We start from the raw sequence: 23,485 nt of genomic DNA on the forward strand, positions 1-23,485 counted from the left end.
AATGCAAAGAGAAAGCAAATGGTGCACGTTGGTCCCCAAGTAACTGAATCTACCTGTGGTTGACCCATGATGTTGCTCACAGTGGACTGGAGGATACACTTGTATAAGGAGGGGAGCATTCTACCATGCAACATATTCTGTTAGATTGCAACTTGATGTGCTGCCTTAAGGCTGTAATTGCAGTGTCTCCCCGCATCAGTAAGAGGCCAATTCCCTTACCTCCCAGAGCATTAAGAGGTCAATTGCTGTTCCCTCTAGGCCAATAGAAGTCCAGTTGCTTCACCACTGGGCCACTATGCCAATTGCGAGACAGGTCCCTAAGTTTCAGACTAACTTTTTAAAATGTGGGTTTTAAATTCATGGGTTAAGGGCCTTTTTAGTAAAGTCGATGTTTATTGCCCAGCCCCAGTTACCCTGAGAAGGTGCTGGTGGGCAAAGTAAAGAAAGCAGGCTTCCTTCCCTTAAGGATATTTGTGAAGCATTTATTTTTAGCATTATTTGACAGCTTCATAGTCAGTGATCCCAGCTTTATATTTCCATATTTTTAAAACTTAGATTGGGGAAACACTGGGAAAGTAAAGTGGGTTGTGTTGGGGTGGGTGGTTTGCCTAGGTCCTAACAGTACTTGGAGAGAGCTCAGAGAGCAGAAGACAAGCGAGAAGAATCAAGCCTAAAAGGCCCTCAGATCATTGGGTTCCTTCTCCCCACCCCCAATCTTTGCAATGTCTTCTCCTGATCTACCACTGGCCCCTTTTGCACTCTGGTGAAACTCACTGCTTTTCCTGTTTGCAGCCAGTCCTTGTTAAGTTCTAATCTTAAAGCGCTTATTGCAGTGTTAATGTTTGCAGCAATCTTTGTTCAACATACATTTCCTAAACTAACACAAGTGATTTCTAGAATGCTGAAAAAGGCTATTGTTGAGGCAGCTTCCAAATTTTCATACATTAAAATTTAGCTTTAAACCCCAAAATATTCTGGGAATTATTAATACAAGCTATAATTTTATTTTGAACTGCTCTGTTATGGTAAAGTTGAGTTATTTAAAAATCCCAAAGGGAAACTTTAAACAACTGTCAAACCTGTATTTTTAAGTGATATGTTTGAGATGCAAGTCTAAATGCAGGAATCAGACCACCAAGTCTCGAAGTTTTATATTAAATGAAATGAAACGTTTTCTTAATTTACACAAGTTAAATATATACAGATAGCTATGAATTATTATTATCATAACTTTTAACAAATTCCCAAATAGGAGGGGTGTCAGTGACTGTGATTGTCAGTGCGAAGGGTGTCAGTGTGTGTGATAGTCAGTGGGAGGGGTGTCAGTGAGTGTGATAGTCAGTGGGAGGGGTGTCAGTGTGTGTGATAGTCAGTGGGAGGGGTGTCAGTGAGTGTGATAGTCAGTGGGAGGGGTGTCAGTGAGTGTGATAGTCAGTGGGAGGGGTGTCAGTGAGTGTGATAGTCAGCGGGAGGGGTGTCAGTGAGTGTGACAGTCAGCGGGAGGGGTGTCAGTGAGTGTGACAGTCAGCGGGAGGGGTGTCAGTGAGTGTGACGGTCAGCGGGAGGGGTGTCAGTGAGTGTGACGGTCAGCGGGAGGGGTGTCAGTGAGTGTGACGGTCAGCGGGAGGGGTGTCAGTGAGTGTGACGGTCAGCGGGAGGGCTGTCAGTGAGGGTGGCTGTCAGTGAGGGTGACGGTCAGCGGGAGGGCTGTCAGTGAGGGTGACGGTCAGCGGGAGGGCTGTCAGTGAGGGTGACGGTCAGCGGGAGGGCTGTCAGTGAGGGTGACGGTCAGCGGGAGGGCTGTCAGTGAACGTGATAGTGGTGGTGGAGGGATGTATTGCTGTGTGTGATCATAAGTGAGCATTTGGAGGGTATTGTTAAATGTGATAGTCAGTGGGGGGGTGGTTGGGGGTATTGTGTGTGTTCGTGGGGTGGAGGGGGTTATTGTTGAGCGTAATAGTCAGGTGGAGGGGCTAAGGCGTATCACTGAATGTGATAGTGGGGGTGGAGGGGAGTATTGGTGAATGTGATTGTAAGTGGGGGTTTGGGGGGTGTTGTTGAGTGTGATAATCAGCGGGGGGTTTGGGTATTGCTGAGTGTGATAATCAGCGGGGTGTTTGGGTATTGCTGAGTGTGATCGTGGGGTGGTGCGGGGTATTGGTGAGTGTAATAGTCAGGTGGATGGGCTAGGGGTTATCAGTGAGTGTGGTAGTCAGTGGGCAGGATATCAATGAGTGTGATAGCCAGTGGGGGTATAAGTGAGTGGGAAAGTCAGTGAGGAGTGTTTGGGGTCATGAGGTTGCGCTCTGTTGCTTCATGAACGTGTCTCAGGCTGGGCTGTAACTCCAGCTGTTCGGACAACACTGAGCAAAATGTCAACAGGAACATGAAATAAATCTCAATTCAGTTTCAAGCGAAATGAACTTCTGCCTTCAATTCTGTTCCAGTGTCTCATATTCGTGTGAGGAATCTGGAAACCAGGAACTGTGGTCATCAGGCCATCACTTAAAATCCTGCCGACAACTGGCATTCACTCCAAATGGGCAGGGTAAGCTGATTAGATCAATAACTCAAAAAATGCAACTGTCCACATGCATATCAAAGACAAATTGTTAAATTTTCACTTGAAGCAGCAACACCTTCAGTAACAGTCTGAAACTTCAGGAACACTGTCTGATACTCTCACCCTTCAGTAACACCGTCTAATACACACAGCATTCAGTAATGCTGTCTGATACTCACAGCCTTCAGTAACACTATAATACTCACAGCCTTCAGTAACACTGTCTGATACTCAGAGCATTCAGTAACACTGTCTAATACACACAACCTTGAGTAACACTTTCTGCTCCTTGCACCCTTCAGTAACACTGTCTGATACTCACACCCTTCAGTAACGTTGATACTCTCATCCTTCAGTAACACTGACACTCGCACCCTTCAGTAGCACTGTCTGATACTCTCACCCTTCAGTAACACTGACACTCGCACCATCCAGTAGCGCTGTCTGATACTCACACCCTGCGGTAACATTGATACACTCACCCTTCAGTACCACTGTCTGATGCTCGCACCCTTCAGTAACATTGATACTCGCACCCTTCAGTAACACTGTCTGACGCTCGCACCCTTCAGTAACACTGTCTGACGCTCGCACCCTTCAGTAACACTGTCTGACGCTCGCACCCTTCAGTAACACTGTCTGACGCTCGCACCCTTCAGTAACACTGTCTGACGCTCGCACCCTTCAGTAACACTGTCTGACGCTCACACCCTTCTCTCAAGAAGATATAACAAAGTAATTGGAACATGTTGCAAAATAGTGGTATGTGTGTCAGATTTAATTGGATTAAAGGCAGCTGGGCTGAAGGCTTTGCTATGTTAGATAAGCTATGTTTGAAAAGATAAGTAGGTAGACATAGGGATAAAGGGAACATTTGTAATTTTAAATAAACCTGACTAGGTTGTTTTCAAAGGAGGGGTGAAATTTGTCACCTAGCCAGGTGAAGTTCAGAAACAGCGTGTTTATTTTTCCCAAAGATTAGTGGTAAAATTGGTACTGTGAGAGATTTTTATGATCAGTGAAGTAAACATAGAAACATAGAAAATAGGAGCAGGAGTAGGCCATTCCACCCTTCAAGCCTGCTCTGCCATTCATTATGATCATGGCTGATCATCCAACTCAATTGCCTGCTCCCACTTTCTCCCCATACCCTTTGATCTCTTTCGCCCCAAGAGCTATATCTAACTCCTTGAAAACATACGATGTTTTGGCCTCAACTACTTTCTGTGGTAGCAAATTCCACAGGCTCACCACTCTCTGGGTGAAGAAATTTCTCCTCATCTCAGTCCTAAATGGTCTACCTCATATCCTCAGACTGTGACCCCTGGTTCTGGACTTCCCCCACCAAAAGGGAACATCCTTCCTGCATCTACCCTCTCTAGTCCTGTTAGAATTTTATAGGTTTCTATGAGATCGCCCCTCATTATTCTGAACTTCAGCGAATATAATCCTAATCGACTCAATCTCTCCTCATATGTCAGTCCCGCCATCCCACGAATCAGTCTGATAAACCTTCGCTGCACTCCCTCTATAGCAAGAACATCCTTCCTCAGATAAGGAGACCAGAACTGCACACAATATTCCAGGTGTGGTCTCACCAAGGCCCTGTATAATTGCAGCAAGACATCCCTGCTCCTGTACTTGAATCCTCTGACTATGAAAGCCAACATACCATTTCCCTTCTTTACCGCCTGCTGCACCAGCATGCTTACCTTCAGCGACTGGTGTACGAAGACGCCCAGGTTTCTCTGTACATTTCCCCCCTCTCAATTAATAACCTGCCTTCCTGTTTTTGCTACTAAAGTGGATAACCTCACATTTATCCACATTATACTGCATCTGCCATGCATTTGCTCACTCACTCAGCTTGTCCAAATCACACTGAAACATCTCTGCATCCTCCTCACAGCTCACCCTCCTGCCCAGCTTTGTGTCATCTGCAGATTTGGAGATATTACATTTAGTTCCCTTATCTAAATCATTAATATACATTGTGAATAGCTGGGGTCCCAGATGCGATCCCTGCGGTTTCCCACTAGTCACTACCTGCCATTCGGAAAAAGACCCGTTTATTCCTACTCTTTGTTTCCTATCTCAACCAGTTTTCTACCCATCTCAATATGCTACCCCCAACCCCATGCACTTTAATTTTACACACCAATCTCTTATGTGGGACTTTGTCAAAAGCCTTCTGAAAGTCTAAATAAACCACATCTACTGGCTCTCCCTCATCAACTCTACTCGTTATATTCTCGAAAAATTCCAATAGATTTGTCAAGCATGATTTCCCTTTCATAAACCCATGCTGACTCCGTCCGATTCTGCCATTGTTTTCCAAGTGCTCAGCTATTAAATCTTTTATAGTGGACTCTAGAATTTTCCTCACTACCGATGTCAGGCTGACTGGTCTATAATACCCTGTTTTTTCTCTACCTTCCTTTTTAAATAGTGGAGTTACATTAGCTACCCTCCAATCTGTAGGAAATGTTCCAGAGTCTATAGAATCTCAGAAGATGACCACCAATGCATCCACTATTTCTAGGGCCACTTCCTTAAATACTCCGGGATGTAGATTATCAGGCCCTGGGGATTTATTGGCCTTCAATCCTACAAATTTCTTCAACACCATTTCCGTTCTAATACTGATTTCTTTCAGTTCCTTCCTCTCACTAAACCCTGTGTTCCCCAACATTCCTGGTATGTTATTTGTGTCCTCCTTTGTGAAGACAGAACCAAAGTATGTATTTAGTTGGTCAGCCATTTCTTTGTTCCCCATTATAAATTCCCCTGTTTCTGACTGTAAGGGACCTACATTTGTCTTCACCTATCTTTTTCTCTTCACATACCTATAGAAACTTTTACAGTCATTTCTTATGTTCCCTGCAAGCTTACTCTTGTACTCTATTTTCCCCTTCTTAATCAATCCCCAGCGATGGAAATTCTACCGGATGAAAGCCTTCCCCCAGGAGCTAATTGCAGCTGGGCAACCTGGAAGTGCCTTATCAGACTTAGGACTGGTGTAGGTCATTCAAAGGTGTCACTAAGCAAATGGGGGATATATAACCAGCCTGACAACTTGTGAATGTGGAACTGAGCCACTGACTATGCAACATCTCCTGTAATGCCCATCGCTAGAGGAACCCTGTACTGTTACAGATCTTGCCGAATTCAACAGCAAGGCACAAAAATGTGTCCAGTTCTGGCTGGGCCATGTATAGACTGTCCGTGGACACAATAAGAAGAATCAATCCCTTGGTCCTCCTTTGCTGAATTCCAAAGTGCTCCCAATCCTCAGGTCTGTTGTTTTTTCTGGCCAATTTGTATGCCTCTTCCTTGGATTTAATACTATTTCTAATTTCCCTTGTAAGCCATGGTTTGACCACCTTTCCTATTTTACTTTTGCGCCAGACAGGAATAAACAATTGTTGCAGTTCACCCATGCGCTCTTTGAATGTTTGCCATTGCCTATCCACTGTCATCCCTTTAAGTAACGTTTCCCAATCCATCATAGCCAACTCGCGCCTCATACCATTGTAGTTTCCTTTATTAAGATTCAGGACCCTGGTCTCAGAATCAACTACATCACTCTCCATCTTGATGAAGAATTCTATCATATTATGGTCGCTCATCCCCAAGGGGCCTCGCACAACTAGATTGCCAATTATTCCTTTCTCATTACACAATACCCAGTCTAGGATGGCCTGTTCTCTAAAACAAAAACAGAATTACCTGGAAAAACTCAGCAGGTCTGGCAGCATCGGCGGAGAAGAAAAGAGTTGACGTTTCAAGTCCTCATGAAGGGTCATGAGGACTCGAAACGTCAACTCTTTTCTTCTCCGCCAATGCTGCCAGACCTGCTGAGTTTTTCCAGGTAATTCTGTTTTTGTTTTGGATTTCCAGCATCCGCAGTTTTTTGTTTTTATCTTTGGCCTGTTCTCTAGTTGGTTCCTCAACGTATTGGTCTAGAAAACCATCCTGTACATACTCCCGGAATTCCTCCTCTATGATATTGTTACTAATGTGATTTGCCCAATCGATATGCAGATTAAAGTCACCCATAATTACAGATGTTCCTTTATTGCCTGCGTCTCTAATTTCCTGTTTAATGCCATTTCCAACATCACCACTACAGTTTGGGGGTCTATATACAATCCCACTAACATTTTTTGCCCCTTAGTGTTTCTCAGCTGCACCCATACAGACTCCACATCGTTGGGAGTTAATATCTTTCCTCACTATTGCGTTAATTTCCTCATTAATCAGCAATGCAACTCCACCGCCTTTTCCTTTTTGCCTGTCCTTCCTAATACCCCTGGATGTTCAGTTCCCATTCCTGGTCACCCTGCAGCAATGTCTCCGTAATCCCGATTACATCATACCTGTATACATCTATTTGCGCAGTTAAGGCACAAAGCCTGCTTTTCTTTTTAACATTCCTTGTCCGGTTCCCACTATTTGAGGCCCTGTTTGATTCCTGCCTTTGATTTCTCTGCCTATCACTTTTCTTATTCCCGTTTCTGTCTTTTGCTGTTGCCCTTGATTCCCCCTGCTCTGACTCCTTGCATAGGTTCCCACCCCCCTGCCATTTTAGTTTAAACCCTCCCCAACCACTCTAGCAAATATTCCCCTGAGGAATAGTCCCAGTCTTGCCCAGGTGTAACCCGTCCAGTTTGTACTGGTCCCACCTCCCCCAGAACCGGTCCCAATGCCCCAGGAATCTTGAAACCCTCCCCCTCATATCATCTCTTCAGCCACGTATTCATCCAATATATCATGATATTTCCACTCTGACTAGCACATGGCACTGGTAGCGATCCTGAATCACTACCTTTTGAGGTCCTACTTTTCAACTTACTTCCTAATTCCCTGTATTCTGCTTTTAGGACCTCATCCCTTTTTTTTACCCATGTCGTTTGTACCAATGTGCACCACGACCACTGGCTGTTCACCCTCCCCCTTCAGAATGTCCTCTAGCCGCTCTGAGACATCCTTGACCCGAGCACCAGGGAGGCAACATGCCATCCTGGAGTCTCGTTTGTGGTCACAGAAACACCTATCAATTCCCCTTACAATTGAATCCCCTATAACTATTGCATTCCCACACTTTTTACTCCTCCCCGGTGCAGCAGAGCCAACCACGGTGCAAAGAATTTGGCTGTTGCTGCTTTCCCCTGAGAAGCCATTCCCCCCCAACAGTGTCCAAAGCAGTATATCTGTTTTGCAGGGGAATAGCCACAGGAGATTCCTGCACTGCCTACCTAGTCCTCTTGCTTTGCCTGGTGGTCACCCATTCCCTTCCTGCCTGTGGACTCTTAGCCTGTGACCACCTCTCCATACATCCTAAAGTCCAAAGACATAGTGAAATAATGGGAATTTGCATTCAAAGGGGAAACTATGTATAAAGGAGCAAAAGCATAAAGGTATAAGAGTAGGAATTCTAAGATCTAACAAGTGTGACATGCTTTTAGCATCTAAGCCTCAAGCTGCTGTCTACAAAGAACTAAAGTTAAGGAAACTCATTTTGAATTGGATTGTTCAGGGTGTCATGTTTCTTTGCCTGGGTCTTTTAAAATCTAAATGTCTTACTGTTGCCTTAACAGAAGTGTAACTGGGAGTCAGATTATTTCGGGGGTTTAGAAGTTATAGTGTAATTTTAGACATATGTATTTGCTTAAAAATAATTTTTCTTGTTAATAAATGTTTTGTAAAAAACTATAAGTTTAGATGGTCTTATTACTACTGAATTCAAAGCCTGCATCTTGAAACATACAAATTGCACAATTAGTTGTGGTAGTTGTTTCAAGTTTCCCTCTGAGATTTGAAGAACTCAGCATTTGCCATTGGCTGTACCATAACATGGTTAGGGGTTCTTTGTGGGATATATTTGAGATTCCTTGACTGGTTTGGAGACGGTGAATCTTAAGGTTACGAGTATGAGAAGCACTTTGATTTCAGGAATTGGTGTGAGGTTTTTTGAAGTGGTGAGACTGCAGCATGGCTTTGGCAGTTGCTAAAAATTGTCTGGGAGTTGAAGTTATAACTTCGGCTGGTTTACAAAAAGTAACTAAAGTTAGTTAATAGAATTGGCAGGTAAATTACAATTGGGATTACCTGCAGGGGCAAAGAGAGCAGTTATAATTAAAGATATAAGCACAGCATTTAAAATTGGAAGTGATGCCTGGCACTAGAGTCAGGTAGAAATGAAAAGGCTTGAATTTGAACAAGCAAAGGAACTGAGAAAACTAGAATTGGAGGCAAACAAAAAGGAAAATGAATTGGAAATGAAAAAAAAACTGGAACAAGAGGCAGCAGACGAAGGGATAAAGAGAGATTATTTCAAAAAGAATTGGAAATGCGAAAACTTGATCTCCAGAGGGAAAAGTTAGCAATGGAAGAGAGAATGAAGGAAGAGACAGAGAGTATCGGCTTAAAAAGCTGGATTTTAAAAAGGAGACATCAAATGCTGAGGCAAGTTCTGATGATGAGAAAACCTTTAACCTAAAACCTAGTGGGGAGATGTTTACATTTGTACAAGCTATTCCAAAGTTTGAGGAAAGAGATGTTGAAACATTCTTTATATCATTTGAGAAGATAGCTAAACAGATGAAATGGCCACAAGAAAACTGGACATTGTTGTTACAATCTAGGCTAGTGGGTAGAGCACATGAAGCTTATGCTTCACTGTCAGAAGAAATGTCGGTGAACTAGGATGTGGTTAAAAAAAAAGGCTATTTTGAGAGCATATGAGTTGGTTCCTGAGGCATCCAGGCAGAAATTTAGGCATATGAGAAAACAGCCTGGGCAAACTTATATTGAGTTTGAAAGAGTAAAACAAAGTAATTTTGATTGGTGGATACAGGCATTAAAGATAGAGACAACATATGCAACTCTTAGAGAAAAATTCTTTTGGAAGAATTTAAAGATTCAATTCCTTCGGTAGTGAGAACTCATGTGGAGGAACAGAGGGTTGAAATAAGCAGCGCAATAGCTGATGATTATGGGTTGGTTCATAGAGACAAACCTTTTTATCGTCACCCTTTTGAATCAAAAAAGGATAGAAAGTGGAAGGTGAAAGGAATGAGGGTAGTCAGGGAAGAGGAGTAGGTGGAAATTCACTGGAAATATTTTCTCAGTAAAAGGGAAGGTGCTGAGGCTAGAAGTGACATTGGAAAATTGAAGTGATTTAATTGTAGTAAAGTTGGACATTCAAAATTTGTGTGCTGCAAATTGAGGGAAAATATGTTAGAACAATAGACGTGCAGTAGCACTGTCTAACATTGGCACCCTTCAGGAGTACTGTCTGATACTCGCACCGTTTAGTAACACTGTCTGATACTCTCACTCTTTCGTAACACTGTCTTAACACTCACGCTTCAGTGACACTGGTGCTTGCAACCTTGAACACTGTTTGACACTTGCACCCTACGGTAACACTGTCTGACACTTGCACCCTTCCGTAACACTGTTTGATATTCCCACTCTTCCATAACACTGTCTGATGCTCCTACCCTTCAGTAACACTGTCTGACACTTGAACCCTTCAGTAACACTGTCTGATACTGAAACCGTTCAGTAATACTGTTTGGAACTCACACCCTTCAGTAACACCGTCTGGCACTTGCACACTTCAGTAACACTGTCTGACACAGGCATGCTTCAGTACCGCTGTGACCCTCGCACTAATTCACTAACACTGCCTCACCCTCGCACACTTCACTAATACTGCCTCTACCTCGCACACTTCACTAATACTGCCTCACCCTCACACACTAAACTAACAATGCCTCACCTTGCTCCCTTCAGTAAAACTGTCTGTACTCGCACCCTTCAGTAACACTGTCCAACAATTGCACCCTTCTGTAATACGCACCCTTCTTTAACACTCTCTGACATTGGCACCCTTCTGTAACACCGTCTGACACTCGCACCCTCCTGTAACACTCTCTGACACTCGCACCCTCCTGTAACACTATCTGACACTTGCAGCCTTCAGTCGCGCTGCCTGGCGCTCGTAGCCTTCAGTCGCGCTGCCTGGCGCTCGCAGCCTTCAGTCGCGCTGCCTGGCGCTCGCAGCCTTCAGTCGCGCTGCCTGGCGCTCGCAGCCTTCCGTCGCGCTGCCTGGCGCTCGCAGCCTTCCGTCGCGCTGCCTGGCGCTCGCAGCCTTCCGTCGCGCTGCCCGGCGCTCGCAGCCTTCCGTCGCGCTGCCCGGCGCTCGCAGCCTTCCGTCGCGCTGCCCGGCGCTCGCAGCCTTCCGTCGCGCTGCCCGGCGCTCGCAGCCTTCCGTCGCGCTGCCCGGCGCTCGCAGCCTTCCGTCGCGCTGCCCGGCGCTCGCAGCCTTCCGTCGCGCTGCCCGGCGCTCGCAGCCTTCCGTCGCGCTGCCCGGCGCTCGCAGCCTTCCGTCGCGCTGCCCGGCGCTCGCAGCCTTCCGTCGCGCTGCCCGGCGCTCGCAGCCTTCCGTCGCGCTGCCCGGCGCTCGCAGCCTTCCGTCGCGCTGCCCGGCGCTCGCAGCCTTCCGTCGCGCTGCCCGGCGCTCGCAGCCTTCCGTCGCGCGGCCCGGCGCTCGCAGCCTTCCGTCGCGCGGCCCGGCGCTCGCAGCCTTCCGTCGCGCGGCCCGGCGCTCGCAGCCTTCCGTCGCGCGGCCCGGCGCTCGCAGCCTTCCGTCGCGCGGCCCGGCGCTCGCAGCCTTCCGTCGCGCGGCCCGGCGCTCGCAGCCTTCCGTCGCGCGGCCCGGCGCTCGCAGCCTTCCGTCGCGCGGCCCGGCGCTCGCAGCCTTCCGTCGCGCGGCCCGGCGCTCGCAGCCTTCCGTCGCGCGGCCCGGCGCTCGCAGCCTTCCGTGGCGCGGCCCGGCGCTCGCAGCCTTCCGTGGCGCGGCCCGGCGCTCGCAGCCTTCCGTGGCGCGGCCCGGCGCTCGCAGCCTTCCGTGGCGCGGCCCGGCGCTCGCAGCCTTCCGTGGCGCGGCCCGGCGCTCGCAGCCTTCCGTGGCGCGGCCCGGCGCTCGCAGCCTTCCGTGGCGCGGCCCGGCGCTCGCAGCCTTCCGTGGCGCGGCCCGGCGCTCGCAGCCTTCCGTGGCGCGGCCCGGCGCTCGCAGCCTTCCGTGGCGCGGCCCGGCGCTCGCAGCCTTCCGTGGCGCGGCCCGGCCCTCGGCCCCCTTCACTGGCGCGGCCCGACCCTCGGCCCCCTTCACTGGCGCGGCCCGACCCTCGGCCCCCTTCACTGGCGCGGCCCGACCCTCGGCCCCCTTCACTGGCGCGGCCCGACCCTCGGCCCCCTTCACTGGCGCGGCCCGACCCTCGGCCCCCTTCACTGGCGCGGCCCGACCCTCGGCCCCCTTCACTGGCGCGGCCCGACCCTCGGCCCCCTTCACTGGCGCGGCCCGACCCTCGGCCCCCTTCACTGGCGCGGCCCGACCCTCGGCCCCCTTCACTGGCGCGGCCCGACCCTCGGGCCCCTTCACTGGCGCGGCCCGACCCTCGGGCCCCTTCACTGGCGCGGCCCGACCCTCGGGCCCCTTCACTGGCGCGGCCCGACCCTCGGCCCCCTTCACTGGCGCGGCCCGACCCTCGGCCCCCTTCACTGGCGCGGCCCGACCCTCGGCCCCCTTCACTGGCGCGGCCCGACCCTCGGCCCCCTTCACTGGCGCGGCCCGACCCTCGGCCCCCTTCACTGGCGCGGCCCGACCCTCGGCCCCCTTCACTGGCGCGGCCCGACCCTCGGCCCCCTTCACTGGCGCGGCCCGACCCTCGGCCCCCTTCACTGGCGCGGCCCGACCCTCGGCCCCCTTCACTGGCGCGGCCCGACCCTCGGCCCCCTTCACTGGCGCGGCCCGACCCTCGGCCCCCTTCACTGGCGCGGCCCGACCCTCGGCCCCCTTCACTGGCGCGGCCCGACCCTCGGCCCCCTTCACTGGCGCGGCCCGACCCTCGGCCCCCTTCACTGGCGCGGCCCGACCCTCGGCCCCCTTCACTGGCGCGGCCCGACCCTCGGCCCCCTTCACTGGCGCGGCCCGACCCTCGGCCCCCTTCACTGGCGCGGCCCGACCCTCGGCCCCCTTCACTGGCGCGGCCCGACCCTCGGCCCCTTCAGTAATAGTGTGCAGCATCGTGTCCAGCCAGAGATGCGGATATTGAAGTGAGAGTTTTGTGCTGTTTAGATGTAGGATGGACTTTAGGCTTGGATTTTTACTGGTCCCCCGACGGTGTTTAGCTTGTCTTTCATTTTTGTGATGAAAATTGTGAATTTTTGACCCACCCCTCAGCACGTTAAGCATCATGTGGTGTCACAGGGTGGTCCGAATTCACACTCTTTCTTCTCTTTCAGAACTTTTCACTGTTTCCAAAGACAAATCGATTCACATTCTCAATGTTGAAAGAGGCAAATTGGTAACAAAGATTCCAAAAGCTCACAGGTATGTGCTGTGGCTGACCATCAGCCTGGAGCGCGCAATCTGACGTGAGGGTGTGATTTGGGTGTTTTGAGTCGTGGTGGAGGCTGGGTGCATGAGGGGTGTAGCACATGGGGTACATGAATGAGTGGTCAGGGAGTCCTGCAGGAGTCACAGAATCACAGAATCTCATAGTGCAGAAGAGGCCCCTCGGCCCATCGAGTCTGCACCGACACAAAAGAAACACCTGACCTACCTAATCCCATTTACCAGCACTTGGTCCATAGCCGTGAATGTTATGACGTACCAAGTGCTCATCCAGGTACTTTTTAAAGGATGTGAGGCAACCTGCCTCCACCACCCTCCCAGGCAGCGCATTCCACACCATCGCACCCTCTGGGTAGAAAAGTTTTTCCTCACATCCCACCTAAACCTCTTGCCCCTCACCTTGAACTTATGTCCCCTCGTGACTGACCCTTCAACTAAGGGGAACAGCTGCTCCCTATCCGCCCTGTCCATACCCCTCATAATCTTGTACACCTCGATCAGGTCGCTCCTCAGTCTTCTCTGCTCCAACGAAAACAACCCGAGTCTATCCAACCTCGCTTCATAACTTAAGTGTTTCATCCCAGGCAACATCCTGGTGAATCTCCTCTGCACCCCATCCAGTGCAATCACATCCTTCCTATAATGTGGCGACCAGAACTGCACACAGTACTCCAGCTGTGGCCTCACCAAGGTTCTATACAACTCCAACATGACCTCCCTACTTTTGTAATCTATGCCTCGATTGATAAAAGCAAGTGTCCCATATGCCTTTTTCATCACCCCACTAACATGCTCCTCTGCCTTCGGAAATCTATGGACACACATGCCAAGGTCCCTTTGTTCCACAGAACTTCCTAGTGTCATGCTGTTCATTGAATACTTCCTTGTCAAATTACTCCTTCCAAAGAATATCACCTCACACTTTTCAGGGTTAAATTCCATCTGCTACTTATCTGCCCATTTGACCATCTGTCTATATCTTCCTGTAGCTCAAGACACTCAACCTTACTGTTAACCACCTGGCCAGTCAGGTCAGGGGCAGGGAGCATAGCTCTATCGGACTATGCTTTTCCTCAGTTTACACCCCATCAGCTCCATTTCATTCCCTTTATAGGTGGCTGTATTCCAGTCTGTTTGATCTTTGTGCTATCCCTTGATTATGTTAAACTTGTTCATCAGTTTGCATATTAGAAACTGGGAAGCTAAGTAGCTCCAAGCCCCTCCCTGCTGTTGTCCAACCTTTCACTTTGCTCCAACGGAATGGATGACCTGTAACCCCTGCTCCCTCCCGGTGCCTGACCTCGGCTGTCCGCCCCCTCCCGGTGCCTGACCTCGGCTGTCCGCCCCCTCCCGGTGCCTGACCTCGGCTGTCCGCCCCCTCCCGGTGCTTGACCTCGGCTGTCCGCCCCCTCCCGGTGCTTGACCTCGGCTGTCCGCCCCCTCCCGGTGCCTGACCTCGGCTGTCCGCCCCCTCCCGGTGCCTGACCTCGGCTGTCCGCCCCCTCCCGGTGCCTGACCTCGGCTGTCCGCCCCCTCCCGGTGCCTGACCTCGGCTGTCCGCCCCCTCCCGGTGCCTGACCTCGGCTGTCCGCCCCCTCCCGGTGCCTGACCTCGGCTGTCCGCCCCCTCCCGGTGCCTGACCTCGGCTGTCCGCCCCCTCCCGGTGCCTGACCTCGGCTGTCCGCCCCCTCCCGGTGCCTGACCTCGGCTGTCCGCCCCCTCCCGGTGCCTGACCTCGGCTGTCCGCCCCCTCCCGGTGCCTGATTATTGAATCTGCCCCATCCCAGTTCTTGACCTGTGACCTCTGCTCCCTCCCAGTTGCTCACCTTTTACTTTACTCTCTCCCAATGTCTGACCTTTGGCTCCAGTTCTATTGATCCTTGCTCCCTACAGTGCTGCAATTAATAGCTTGAAGCTGATTGATGAAAATCTCTTTGCCACTGGTGATGATGATGGTCTATTGAAAGTATGGGATCTGCGTAAGGAAACCTCGTTCATGGAGATGAAAAATCATGACGACTACATCAGTGATATCACGATCGACCAGAATAAGAAGATCCTGCTCACAACCAGGTATGGGACTGCTTCAGGCTGGAGCGCATGAGTACACCCTGACCACTGTGTCAGGCTGAACTTTGTAACCTTGTGCTACTGATCCTGTGCTGAGCTCCCAAACCATATCCATCTGCTTTTGAAACCCTGATCCATGCATTTGTGACTTCCAGACTCCATTATTTCAATGCACTCCTGGCTAGTTTCCCATCTTCCACCTTCCATAAACCGGAGCTCATTCAAATCTCTGCTGCCCCCAACCCACAACAAATCCAGTTCAATCACCATACTTGTGTTTACTGATCTACATTGCTCTCAAACCAACACCACCTCAAATTTAAAATTCTCATCATTGTGGTGAAATCCATCCATGGCATCGCTCTTCCCTATCTCTAAATTTCTCCAGCTGTCCAGCACTCAGAACACTCTGTTCCCCCGACTCTGGCCTCTTACATATACCCCATTCTCTTCACTCATTGAAATGCTTACTTCTAGCCATCTAGACCCCCCACACCCACACCCACCAAGCTCTGGAATTCCCTCCCTATTACTCTGGCTCCTCCATTTCTCTCTCTGCTCCTTTATAATCTATCTCAAAACCTGCTTGTAACCAAGCTTTTATCACCTTATAGCTCTAAGAATTTTTGTCTGATTGCATTCTTGTTATGCGCCTTAGGATGGTTTCCTATGTTAAAGACATTAAAAAGTGCCAGCTTTTGTGTTTCCTGCCTTTATCCATCCATCTTGATAACTAGAAAAAGCCATAACATACATTTACCACTAGATGGTGATGTGTTCACATTTGAACAAGCTGCACGAAGCACTAACCATTTCAGATCATGCCTCAGCGCATCCACTGGACAATTCCAAGTGTTTTAAAATCAGTGAAGTACTTTAGAAGGGCAGTGGCTATTTTGTATGTGGATGATGCTGGCCCATCTTCATCCTATTTGATTAAAGAGTCTCCCATATCTTTAATTTTCTACCTCAAAAGATTGTGGATGCTCCATCGTTAAATACATTTTGGACAGATTTTTGGTGTCTCAGAATTAAGAGATATGGGGAGTGGGTGGGAAAATGGGGTTGAAGCCCAAGGTCAGCCATGATCCTGTTGAATGGTGAAGCAGGCTCGATGGGCCGTGTGGTCTACTCCTGTCCCTGTTCCTCGTGTTCTTGTGTATCCGAGTGGAGTCCTGCACAAGGAGTCAACAATGATTGAGTGGGTAACTCTCTCCTCTCGTAGTCAGCTGGTCATGGGTTTAAATCCCAGGGGAGATGGTGGTGTAGTGGTAATATCACTGATCTAGTAATCCAGAGACCCAGCTAATGCTCTGGGCACACGGGTTCAAATCCCATCATGGTAGCTGGTGGAAGTTAAATTCAATTAATAAATGTGGAATATAAAGCTAGTCTCAGTCATGGTTGCCATGAAACTATCATCAATTGTTGTAAAATCCCATCTGGTTCACTAATGACCTTAGTGAAGGAAATTTGCCATCCTTACCTGGTCTGGTCTACATGTGACTCCGGATCCAACCAAGTGGTTGACTCTGAACTGTCCTTTGAAATAGCCTATGAGCTATTTAGTTCAAGGGCAATTAGGGATGGGCAATAAACGCTGGCCTTGCCAGCGACACCCACATCCCGTGAAAGAATAAAGGAATCCAGGCTGACAATCAGTACAATAATGAGGGAGTGCTGCATTGTCAGAGGTGATCTTTCAGATGAGACATTAACCGGAGGCCTTGTGAATGTAAAAGAATTCCATTTGGAAGGGGAGTGGGGAGGCTCTCCTGGCCTGTACTTGTCTCACAATTAACATCAACAACGATCTGATCTTGTATTGGGTTTAGATTCCCATTAACTCATAAGGCATCATTTTGTCATCTTACCGTATCCAAACCCATGTGAACACACCCATTCTATTAGACCCATTCTAAGCAACAATCAAACAGTTGTTTGGGTTTTTCTATTTCATGGGATGTGAAATTCACTGGCAAGGCCAGTATTTATTGTTCTGAATTTCCCTTAAGAAGCTGTCTCCTGTTTTCAGTTTATTACCTGTCGATAGTCATGTTTATCACTTTCATAGTTCAGTTAAGACATCGAGTTCATTTAGCTTGTGACCCTAGTGATTAACTTTGGGACCTTATGACCCTCAGGTAGTTAAACACATTGCTGAACATAGCCATATGGACCTCTTCCTTATCAATAATCTGTTCCATTCTCTAAAGTTATTTTCTTTTTAGACTGTGATCAATTATCTAACATCACACATATCTCTGTTGAAATGGCTTCCTGTGCAGCTGATAATGTAAATCTATTTTAAATGTTAACCTTCTGTTTCCTGTATGGTTTGTACAAGGTGTTTATCCCATCTCTATAACCTCCTACAACCCTTTGAGATCTCTATGCTGCTCTAATTCTGGTAGACGTGCCATCAGCTGCTTTGGATCCAGGTTCTGGAATTCCCTCCATAAACCTCCCTGCCTCTAAATCCTAGCTTTTTGACCAAAGCTTGCTCTAATGTCTCATTTGGCTCAATGTCACATTCTGTCTGATAACAAAGCTTCTTGGGACATTAAAGCTGTTATATAAATCTCAGCTGTTGTCACTATCACTACCCATATTGCTACACATTAAACCAGCCTGTCATTCTCACTTTAGCTAGCACGTCTTGGTTTCACACAAAAACTGCAAAAAACAAATGTACATCCTCCAACCCCATGTATCACATTTTATGGGATCTTGCCACGGGAAGGCATAGCAGCATATAGAGGGCAGGCTGATGCAGCTGTTTATTTGTTTGCTGTGTACCAGTTGGTGGCCCATAGGTAACCACAGTCTCTCAAATCTACTGAAATTATGCATTGAGTTAGAGAGAGACAGCTAGAGACTCTGCAAGTTCTTCACACAATTCCTTTGTCGCCTCTTAGAAGTTTAAATAAGCAGAGTGAGGAGGGAGGTTTGCAGATTTCTCTGAGCTGTACTTTCTGGACATTATTGGGGCTGGTTGTCTATTTTCTCTCTTCCATGTATTAAAAGGGTCACTACACAGTCCCTGCAGGAGGATGTGGTGTGGGCTGATTGTGGTTAAGATGTTTCTCACTCTCCATCACCTCTCTCTCTCTCTCTCTCTCCCTGTCTCTCTCTCTCTCTCTCTCCCTGTCTCTCTCTCCCTCTCTCCCTGTCTATATCTCTCTCTCTCTCTCTCTCTCTCTCTCTCTCTCTCTCTCCCTGTCTCTCTCTCTCTCTCTCTCTCTCTCTCTCTCTCCCTGTCTCTCTCCCCTCCCCTTTCTGTTCTTCCCTCTGCTTCTAACATTTCTCCATCTGTCTGTCTCTGCAGTGGTGATGGTACGATGTGTGTTTTTAACATTAAGAGGCGTCGTTTTGACCTGCAGTCAGAGTTTCAGGATGGTGATCTCACATCACTGGCTATAATGAAGGTAAATTCTTTCAGAATTGAAATGTATTCAAATTGAGCACTGTCAAACTGAGGCTGCTTGTCATGGAGGTTCCAGCAGGTGTAATTGTAAACAGTGTTGGGGGTTAGTCAGATTATTGCTGTTTGGGTCTGGGTGCTTTACCCTCTGAGCTCCTAATGGATACACATTTTCCACCAGAGCCCTGCTGTTGCTTCTTGTAGCACTTGGACACGAGTGGGTGAGTGAGGAGAGAACCCCTCTCCCTCTCCAAGTAATAACCAATGAGATCAGGACAGTAGGACTGGGCTCAGGACTATCTTGCTGCTGTGTTCATGCTTGATACTCTGGTCTCCGACTTACAGGAGTCAATGGGAAGTGTGGGACTGGAGTTACCCAGACCAGGGAAGGAAGGGAATTAGTAACCAATTCTGTTTATATGACATGTTTCTCATGTTCATTTTGCTAGTGTCAGCCCACAGAGCAATAGATTTATTCAATTCCACTTCACAATTTGGGATTTAAACTCCTGATCTCTATTGCCAATCCAGCACCTGAACCAGGAGGCCACCCAGATTCTGGGGTGATTCTGTGGACCAACATTCCAGATTGAATAGATATTGTGAAGTTCATCAGGTGGACCCTGATGGACTGAATAACCTTTATTTCACTTTGGTGAGAAGCCCATGATCAATTCGGGAAGATTGCCTCCACTGACCCCCACCCCCATCTTCCTGTCTGTCCTGATTCAAAGGCTCTTACATTCTGCTTTGCTGAGAGTTGCTAATTCTTTCTATTTGTGATTAGCGAGGCAGTAAGGTTGTCTGCAGTTCAACTGAGGGAATGATCTACCTCTTCAACTGGGATGGGTTTGGAGCCACCAGTGATCGATTCTTAGTGCCGGGCGAATCCATTGACTGTATTGTGCCCATCACCGATAACATTCTGTGTACTGCGTCTATGGATGGTGTCATCAGGTGAGAGTAAATGGCTTGTAGCCCGACAACCCCCACTATACTACTTCATCAGTGTTACAGCCACTGAACCACAGGCCCTGTCTGCACTGTGCCACATCATCACCGTACTGCACCACACCACACCAGTCATACCGCCCACTGTGTGGTGCAGCATCGCATTCCCACCACACACCAGCAGGTCACTCACTGTGACATCAAAGGGGGTGGATTTCAGATTGGATCCTGGGCTGCTGCTGTTTCCATCAAGTTTTCCTTTGTCCTCAAATCCTTTAGGATAACTAAATAAACATCTCTGTTTAAAGATGGATACACGAAGTGATGAATTTAACCTGGTTTGAGCTCTTAGTTAAAGGTATTACAACTTGGCAAAGTACAGCCATTGCCGCTGCCCCTGTAATGAGCAGTAACACTGCCATTGTACATGGTGCTTGAGCAGGAGTTGGTGTTTATCAGTTTTTATCCCAGGAGAAGTTCAGAGCAGATGGAATGTAGGTCATCTGATCAGATGACTACTGTCAGGAGTTAAAAGATTACCTACTTATTTTAAACTTGGAACTAGGAACTTTTTTTCCAAGCGAACAGTTAACAGAAATGTGAACTGATAAAGGCAAAATCGTGCAGATGCTGGAAATTCTGAGCAGATCAGGCAGCATCTGTGGAGAGAGAAACAGCGTTAACGGTTCAGACCTGTGAATTTTCAGCAGAACTGGAACATGTTAGAGAAGAGAGAGGTTGTAAGCAATTGCAGAGGCAGTGAGTGAGGTGGGGGAGGAATTGGAGGAACAAGAAGGAAACTCCTGCTTTCCACCCTATCACTGACCTTCCCTTTCTGTCCTTTGCTGCTCTTCCCCCTGATGTCTCTGTCTTGTAGTTGCTTAAACCCTGATTCATCACTAACATTTGATGAAAGTGATATTGAGTATTTCCAGCATTCTCTGTGAAGTGATGAATGTTTGTAGGAAGAATGAGGAGAGGCAATATAAACTAAATTACACAATTTTAAAGCGAGTGCAGGCACAGAGACCCTGGGGTGTATGTAAACAAATCTTTGACAGTATCGGGGGAGTTGAGAAGGGGGTTAGACAAAGTATACAGGATCCTTGGCTTTATTACAGAGGATAAAGTATAAAAGTGAGGAAAATATACAAAACCTTTATAAAACATTGGTTAGGCCTCAGCTCAGTTCAATTCTGGGCATCACATTTTAGGAAGGATGTCAAGGTCTTGGAGAGGATACAGAATAGTACCAGGGATGTGTGGCTCCAGTTATGTGGAGAGTCTGGAGAAAGTGGAACTGTTCTTCTTGGAGTAGAGTAGATTAAGAGGAGATGTAATAAAAGTTTCAAATCGTGGAAGGTGCAGATAGAGTAATTAAGGAAAAACTCAGCAGTAACAGGAGGCTAGGTAACCTGTAGAGACAGATTTGAGGTAATTGACAAAAGAACCTGAGGTGACATTAAGAGAATTGTTTTATGCAGTGAGTTGTTGTGAACTGGAATGTGCTGCCTGAAAGTAGATTCAGTAGGAACTTTCAAAAGGGAATTGGATGAATACTTGAAGGGGAGAAGTGTTACAGGGCTGTGGGGAACGAGTAGGGGAATGAGACTATTTGGATAATTCTACCAGAGAGTTGGCACAGACATAATGGATGGGCCAAATGGTCTTGTTTGTGGTATTATTCTATGGTAAGATGACCAGTTCCGTATTTGAAAGCTGATAAAGGTGATTCTCACTGATTGTAATCCTATAACTCACCTTCTGACTCCCCAAACCTGTATCTACAAGGCACAAGTCTGGGTGTGATGGAATACCCTCCACTTTCCTGGATCAGTGCAACTCCAACACTCAAGGAACTTGAAACTATCCAGGACAAAGGAGAGCCCCCTTGATTGGCACCCCATTCACCATTTTAAACATTCACTCCCTCCACCACCAACACACAATGTCAGCAGCAGTGTGTACCATCTACAAGATGCACTGCAGCAGCTCACCAAGCCTCCTTAGGCAGCACCTTCCAAACCCATGACCACTATCATTTAGAAGGACAAGGGCAGCAGATAGGTGGGAACATCACCACCTGGAAGTTCCCCTCCAAGTCACTCACCATCCTGACTTGGAAATATATCACTGTTCCTTCACTGTCAAAATCCTGGAACTCCCTCCCTAACAGCACTGTGGGTGTACCTACAGCACATGGACTGCAGCGGTTCAAGAAGACCACTCACCACCACCTTCTTAAGGGCAATTAGGGATGGGCAATAAATGCTGGCTGAGACAGTGAAGCCCACATCCAGTGAAAGAAGCTTTAAAAATTGTAATACACTGAGGGAGTCCTGTAACCGTGTATGAGGGATCCTGTAACTTTGTGTCTATTTTTTCCAGGGCTGTGAATATTTTTCCTAATCGAGTGATTGGGAGTGTGGGGCAGCACATCAGAGAGCCCATTGAACAGATAGCCAAGTCCAGCGAGGGTCGATTCCTGGCCAGCTGTGCTCATGACCAGAAGGTGAAATTTTGGGATATTTCTGATCTCCGTGGGGTTGTCATCGATGACTACAGGAGACGGAAGAAACATGGGAAGTTGAAGTCATTGAGCAGGAAGGCTTTTGGTTGTGGGAGTGACTTCTTTGCTGATCTTGCGGAAGGAAGTGAAGAGGAAGAGGGTGAGGAGCATGACAGTGAGAGTGAATGAGACCAGGACTCACAGGCAGATGAGGACTTTCTACACCCTCTACTCCCTGCTCAGCAGTCAGCAGTCACCCGTGAGAAACAACAGACTTATCTTGCCTTCAGCCTGTACAGAGTCTGCCTGACCCTGGCATCACCTCAACACCTTCAAAAAGCAACTTTCCTTAATTTATATTTTTGTATTTTTTACATTTTTGGTCTGCAGCCTGGGGGGCGGGGGGAAAGTCTCAGTGCCAGACCGATCTGATAAATTAGGGGGTGCATCCCTGTGCCCCCAACCCCCTTCCACCAGCCTGTCCCTGCTCTGTTATTGATCCACAGCGGCCTACCGTTCATCTTCCGTTCTGTTGAGTCATACGAACTCGAAACGTTAACTGTGTTCCTCTCCACAGATGGTGCCAGACCTGCTGAGTTTTTCCAGGTATTTTTATTTTTGTTTTGGATTTCCAGCATCCACAGTTTTTTGCTTTTATCTTACCGTTCATTTTCCTTCGTCCCTAGTTTACAAAGTTGGAGAGTGAGCTCTGACTGCCCACCAGCCAGTACATTACTGGTCAGGGCTCTTGCTCCGCTCTGGGCTCCCGCTCGGGGCTTCCGCTCCAGTCCAGTCCGCTCCACTCCTGATTCCCGCTCCGATCCGCTCAGCTCCACTGCAGGGTCGGAGTAATTACTGACTCCAGATAGTCATCAGAACCCTTCAGATGAACGACCTCTGTTTTTATCACTCACTGCAGTCTGATTAAAAGATTTTATAAATACAGAGTCTATTCACATTAAGAGACCAAAGAAAGAGCTCATATTTATGGAGTATCTTAACACATCCCAAATAAATAACTTGTTGAAATGTTGTAATGCAGGAAATGCGACAGCCAATTTGTACATAGCAAGCTTCCACAGTCATGTGATAAGTGACCAAATCATTTGTTTTTGTGATGTTGTTTGATGTTGTTCTCCCAGAACATTAGGGAGAACTCTCTTGCTCCTCCTTGAAATATTGCCATGGGATCTTTCATATCCACCTGAAAGGACAGACGGGGGCTCAGTTTATCACCTCACCTAAAAGAGGATCACCCCCCAACAGTGCAGCGGTTCCTCGATATTGCACTGGAGTGTCAGCCTGGATTATGTACTTGAGTCTTTGGAGAGGGATTTGAACCCTTCTGACTGAAGCAAATGCTCCCAACTGACCTATGGCTGACAGTGCAATGCTTTGTTTTTGCTGCCAATGTTGTGGTGATATAGTCACTAATAAATCCAGTTGGGAATTCAGAAGAAATTTCACCCTAAAAGTGGTGAGAATGTGGAACTCTCTACCACATAGAGCAGTTGAGGCAAATTTTATAGATGTATTTAA

General features: G+C 48.1%; 1 protein-coding gene across 1 annotated transcript in view; it reads left to right on the plus strand.

Annotated features, from left to right (window-relative positions):
- The window catches only part of wdr55 (WD repeat domain 55), a 35,959-nt gene extending 12,972 nt beyond the window's left edge, over positions 1 to 22,987 (plus strand). The window contains exons 4-9 of the mRNA XM_041205422.1: positions 2,448 to 2,548; positions 12,881 to 12,968; positions 14,886 to 15,065; positions 18,391 to 18,490; positions 19,274 to 19,443; positions 21,826 to 22,987. Of these exons, the coding sequence (XP_041061356.1) occupies positions 2,448 to 2,548; positions 12,881 to 12,968; positions 14,886 to 15,065; positions 18,391 to 18,490; positions 19,274 to 19,443; positions 21,826 to 22,135 (949 nt within the window). The 3' untranslated portion in view covers positions 22,136 to 22,987. The remainder of the gene's footprint in view (positions 1 to 2,447; positions 2,549 to 12,880; positions 12,969 to 14,885; positions 15,066 to 18,390; positions 18,491 to 19,273; positions 19,444 to 21,825) is intronic.
- The last annotated feature ends 498 nt before the right edge of the window (positions 22,988 to 23,485 follow it).

The sequence above is a fragment of the Carcharodon carcharias genome, chromosome 14 (genome assembly GCF_017639515.1).
Source record: "Carcharodon carcharias isolate sCarCar2 chromosome 14, sCarCar2.pri, whole genome shotgun sequence".
NCBI lineage: Eukaryota > Metazoa > Chordata > Chondrichthyes > Lamniformes > Lamnidae > Carcharodon > Carcharodon carcharias.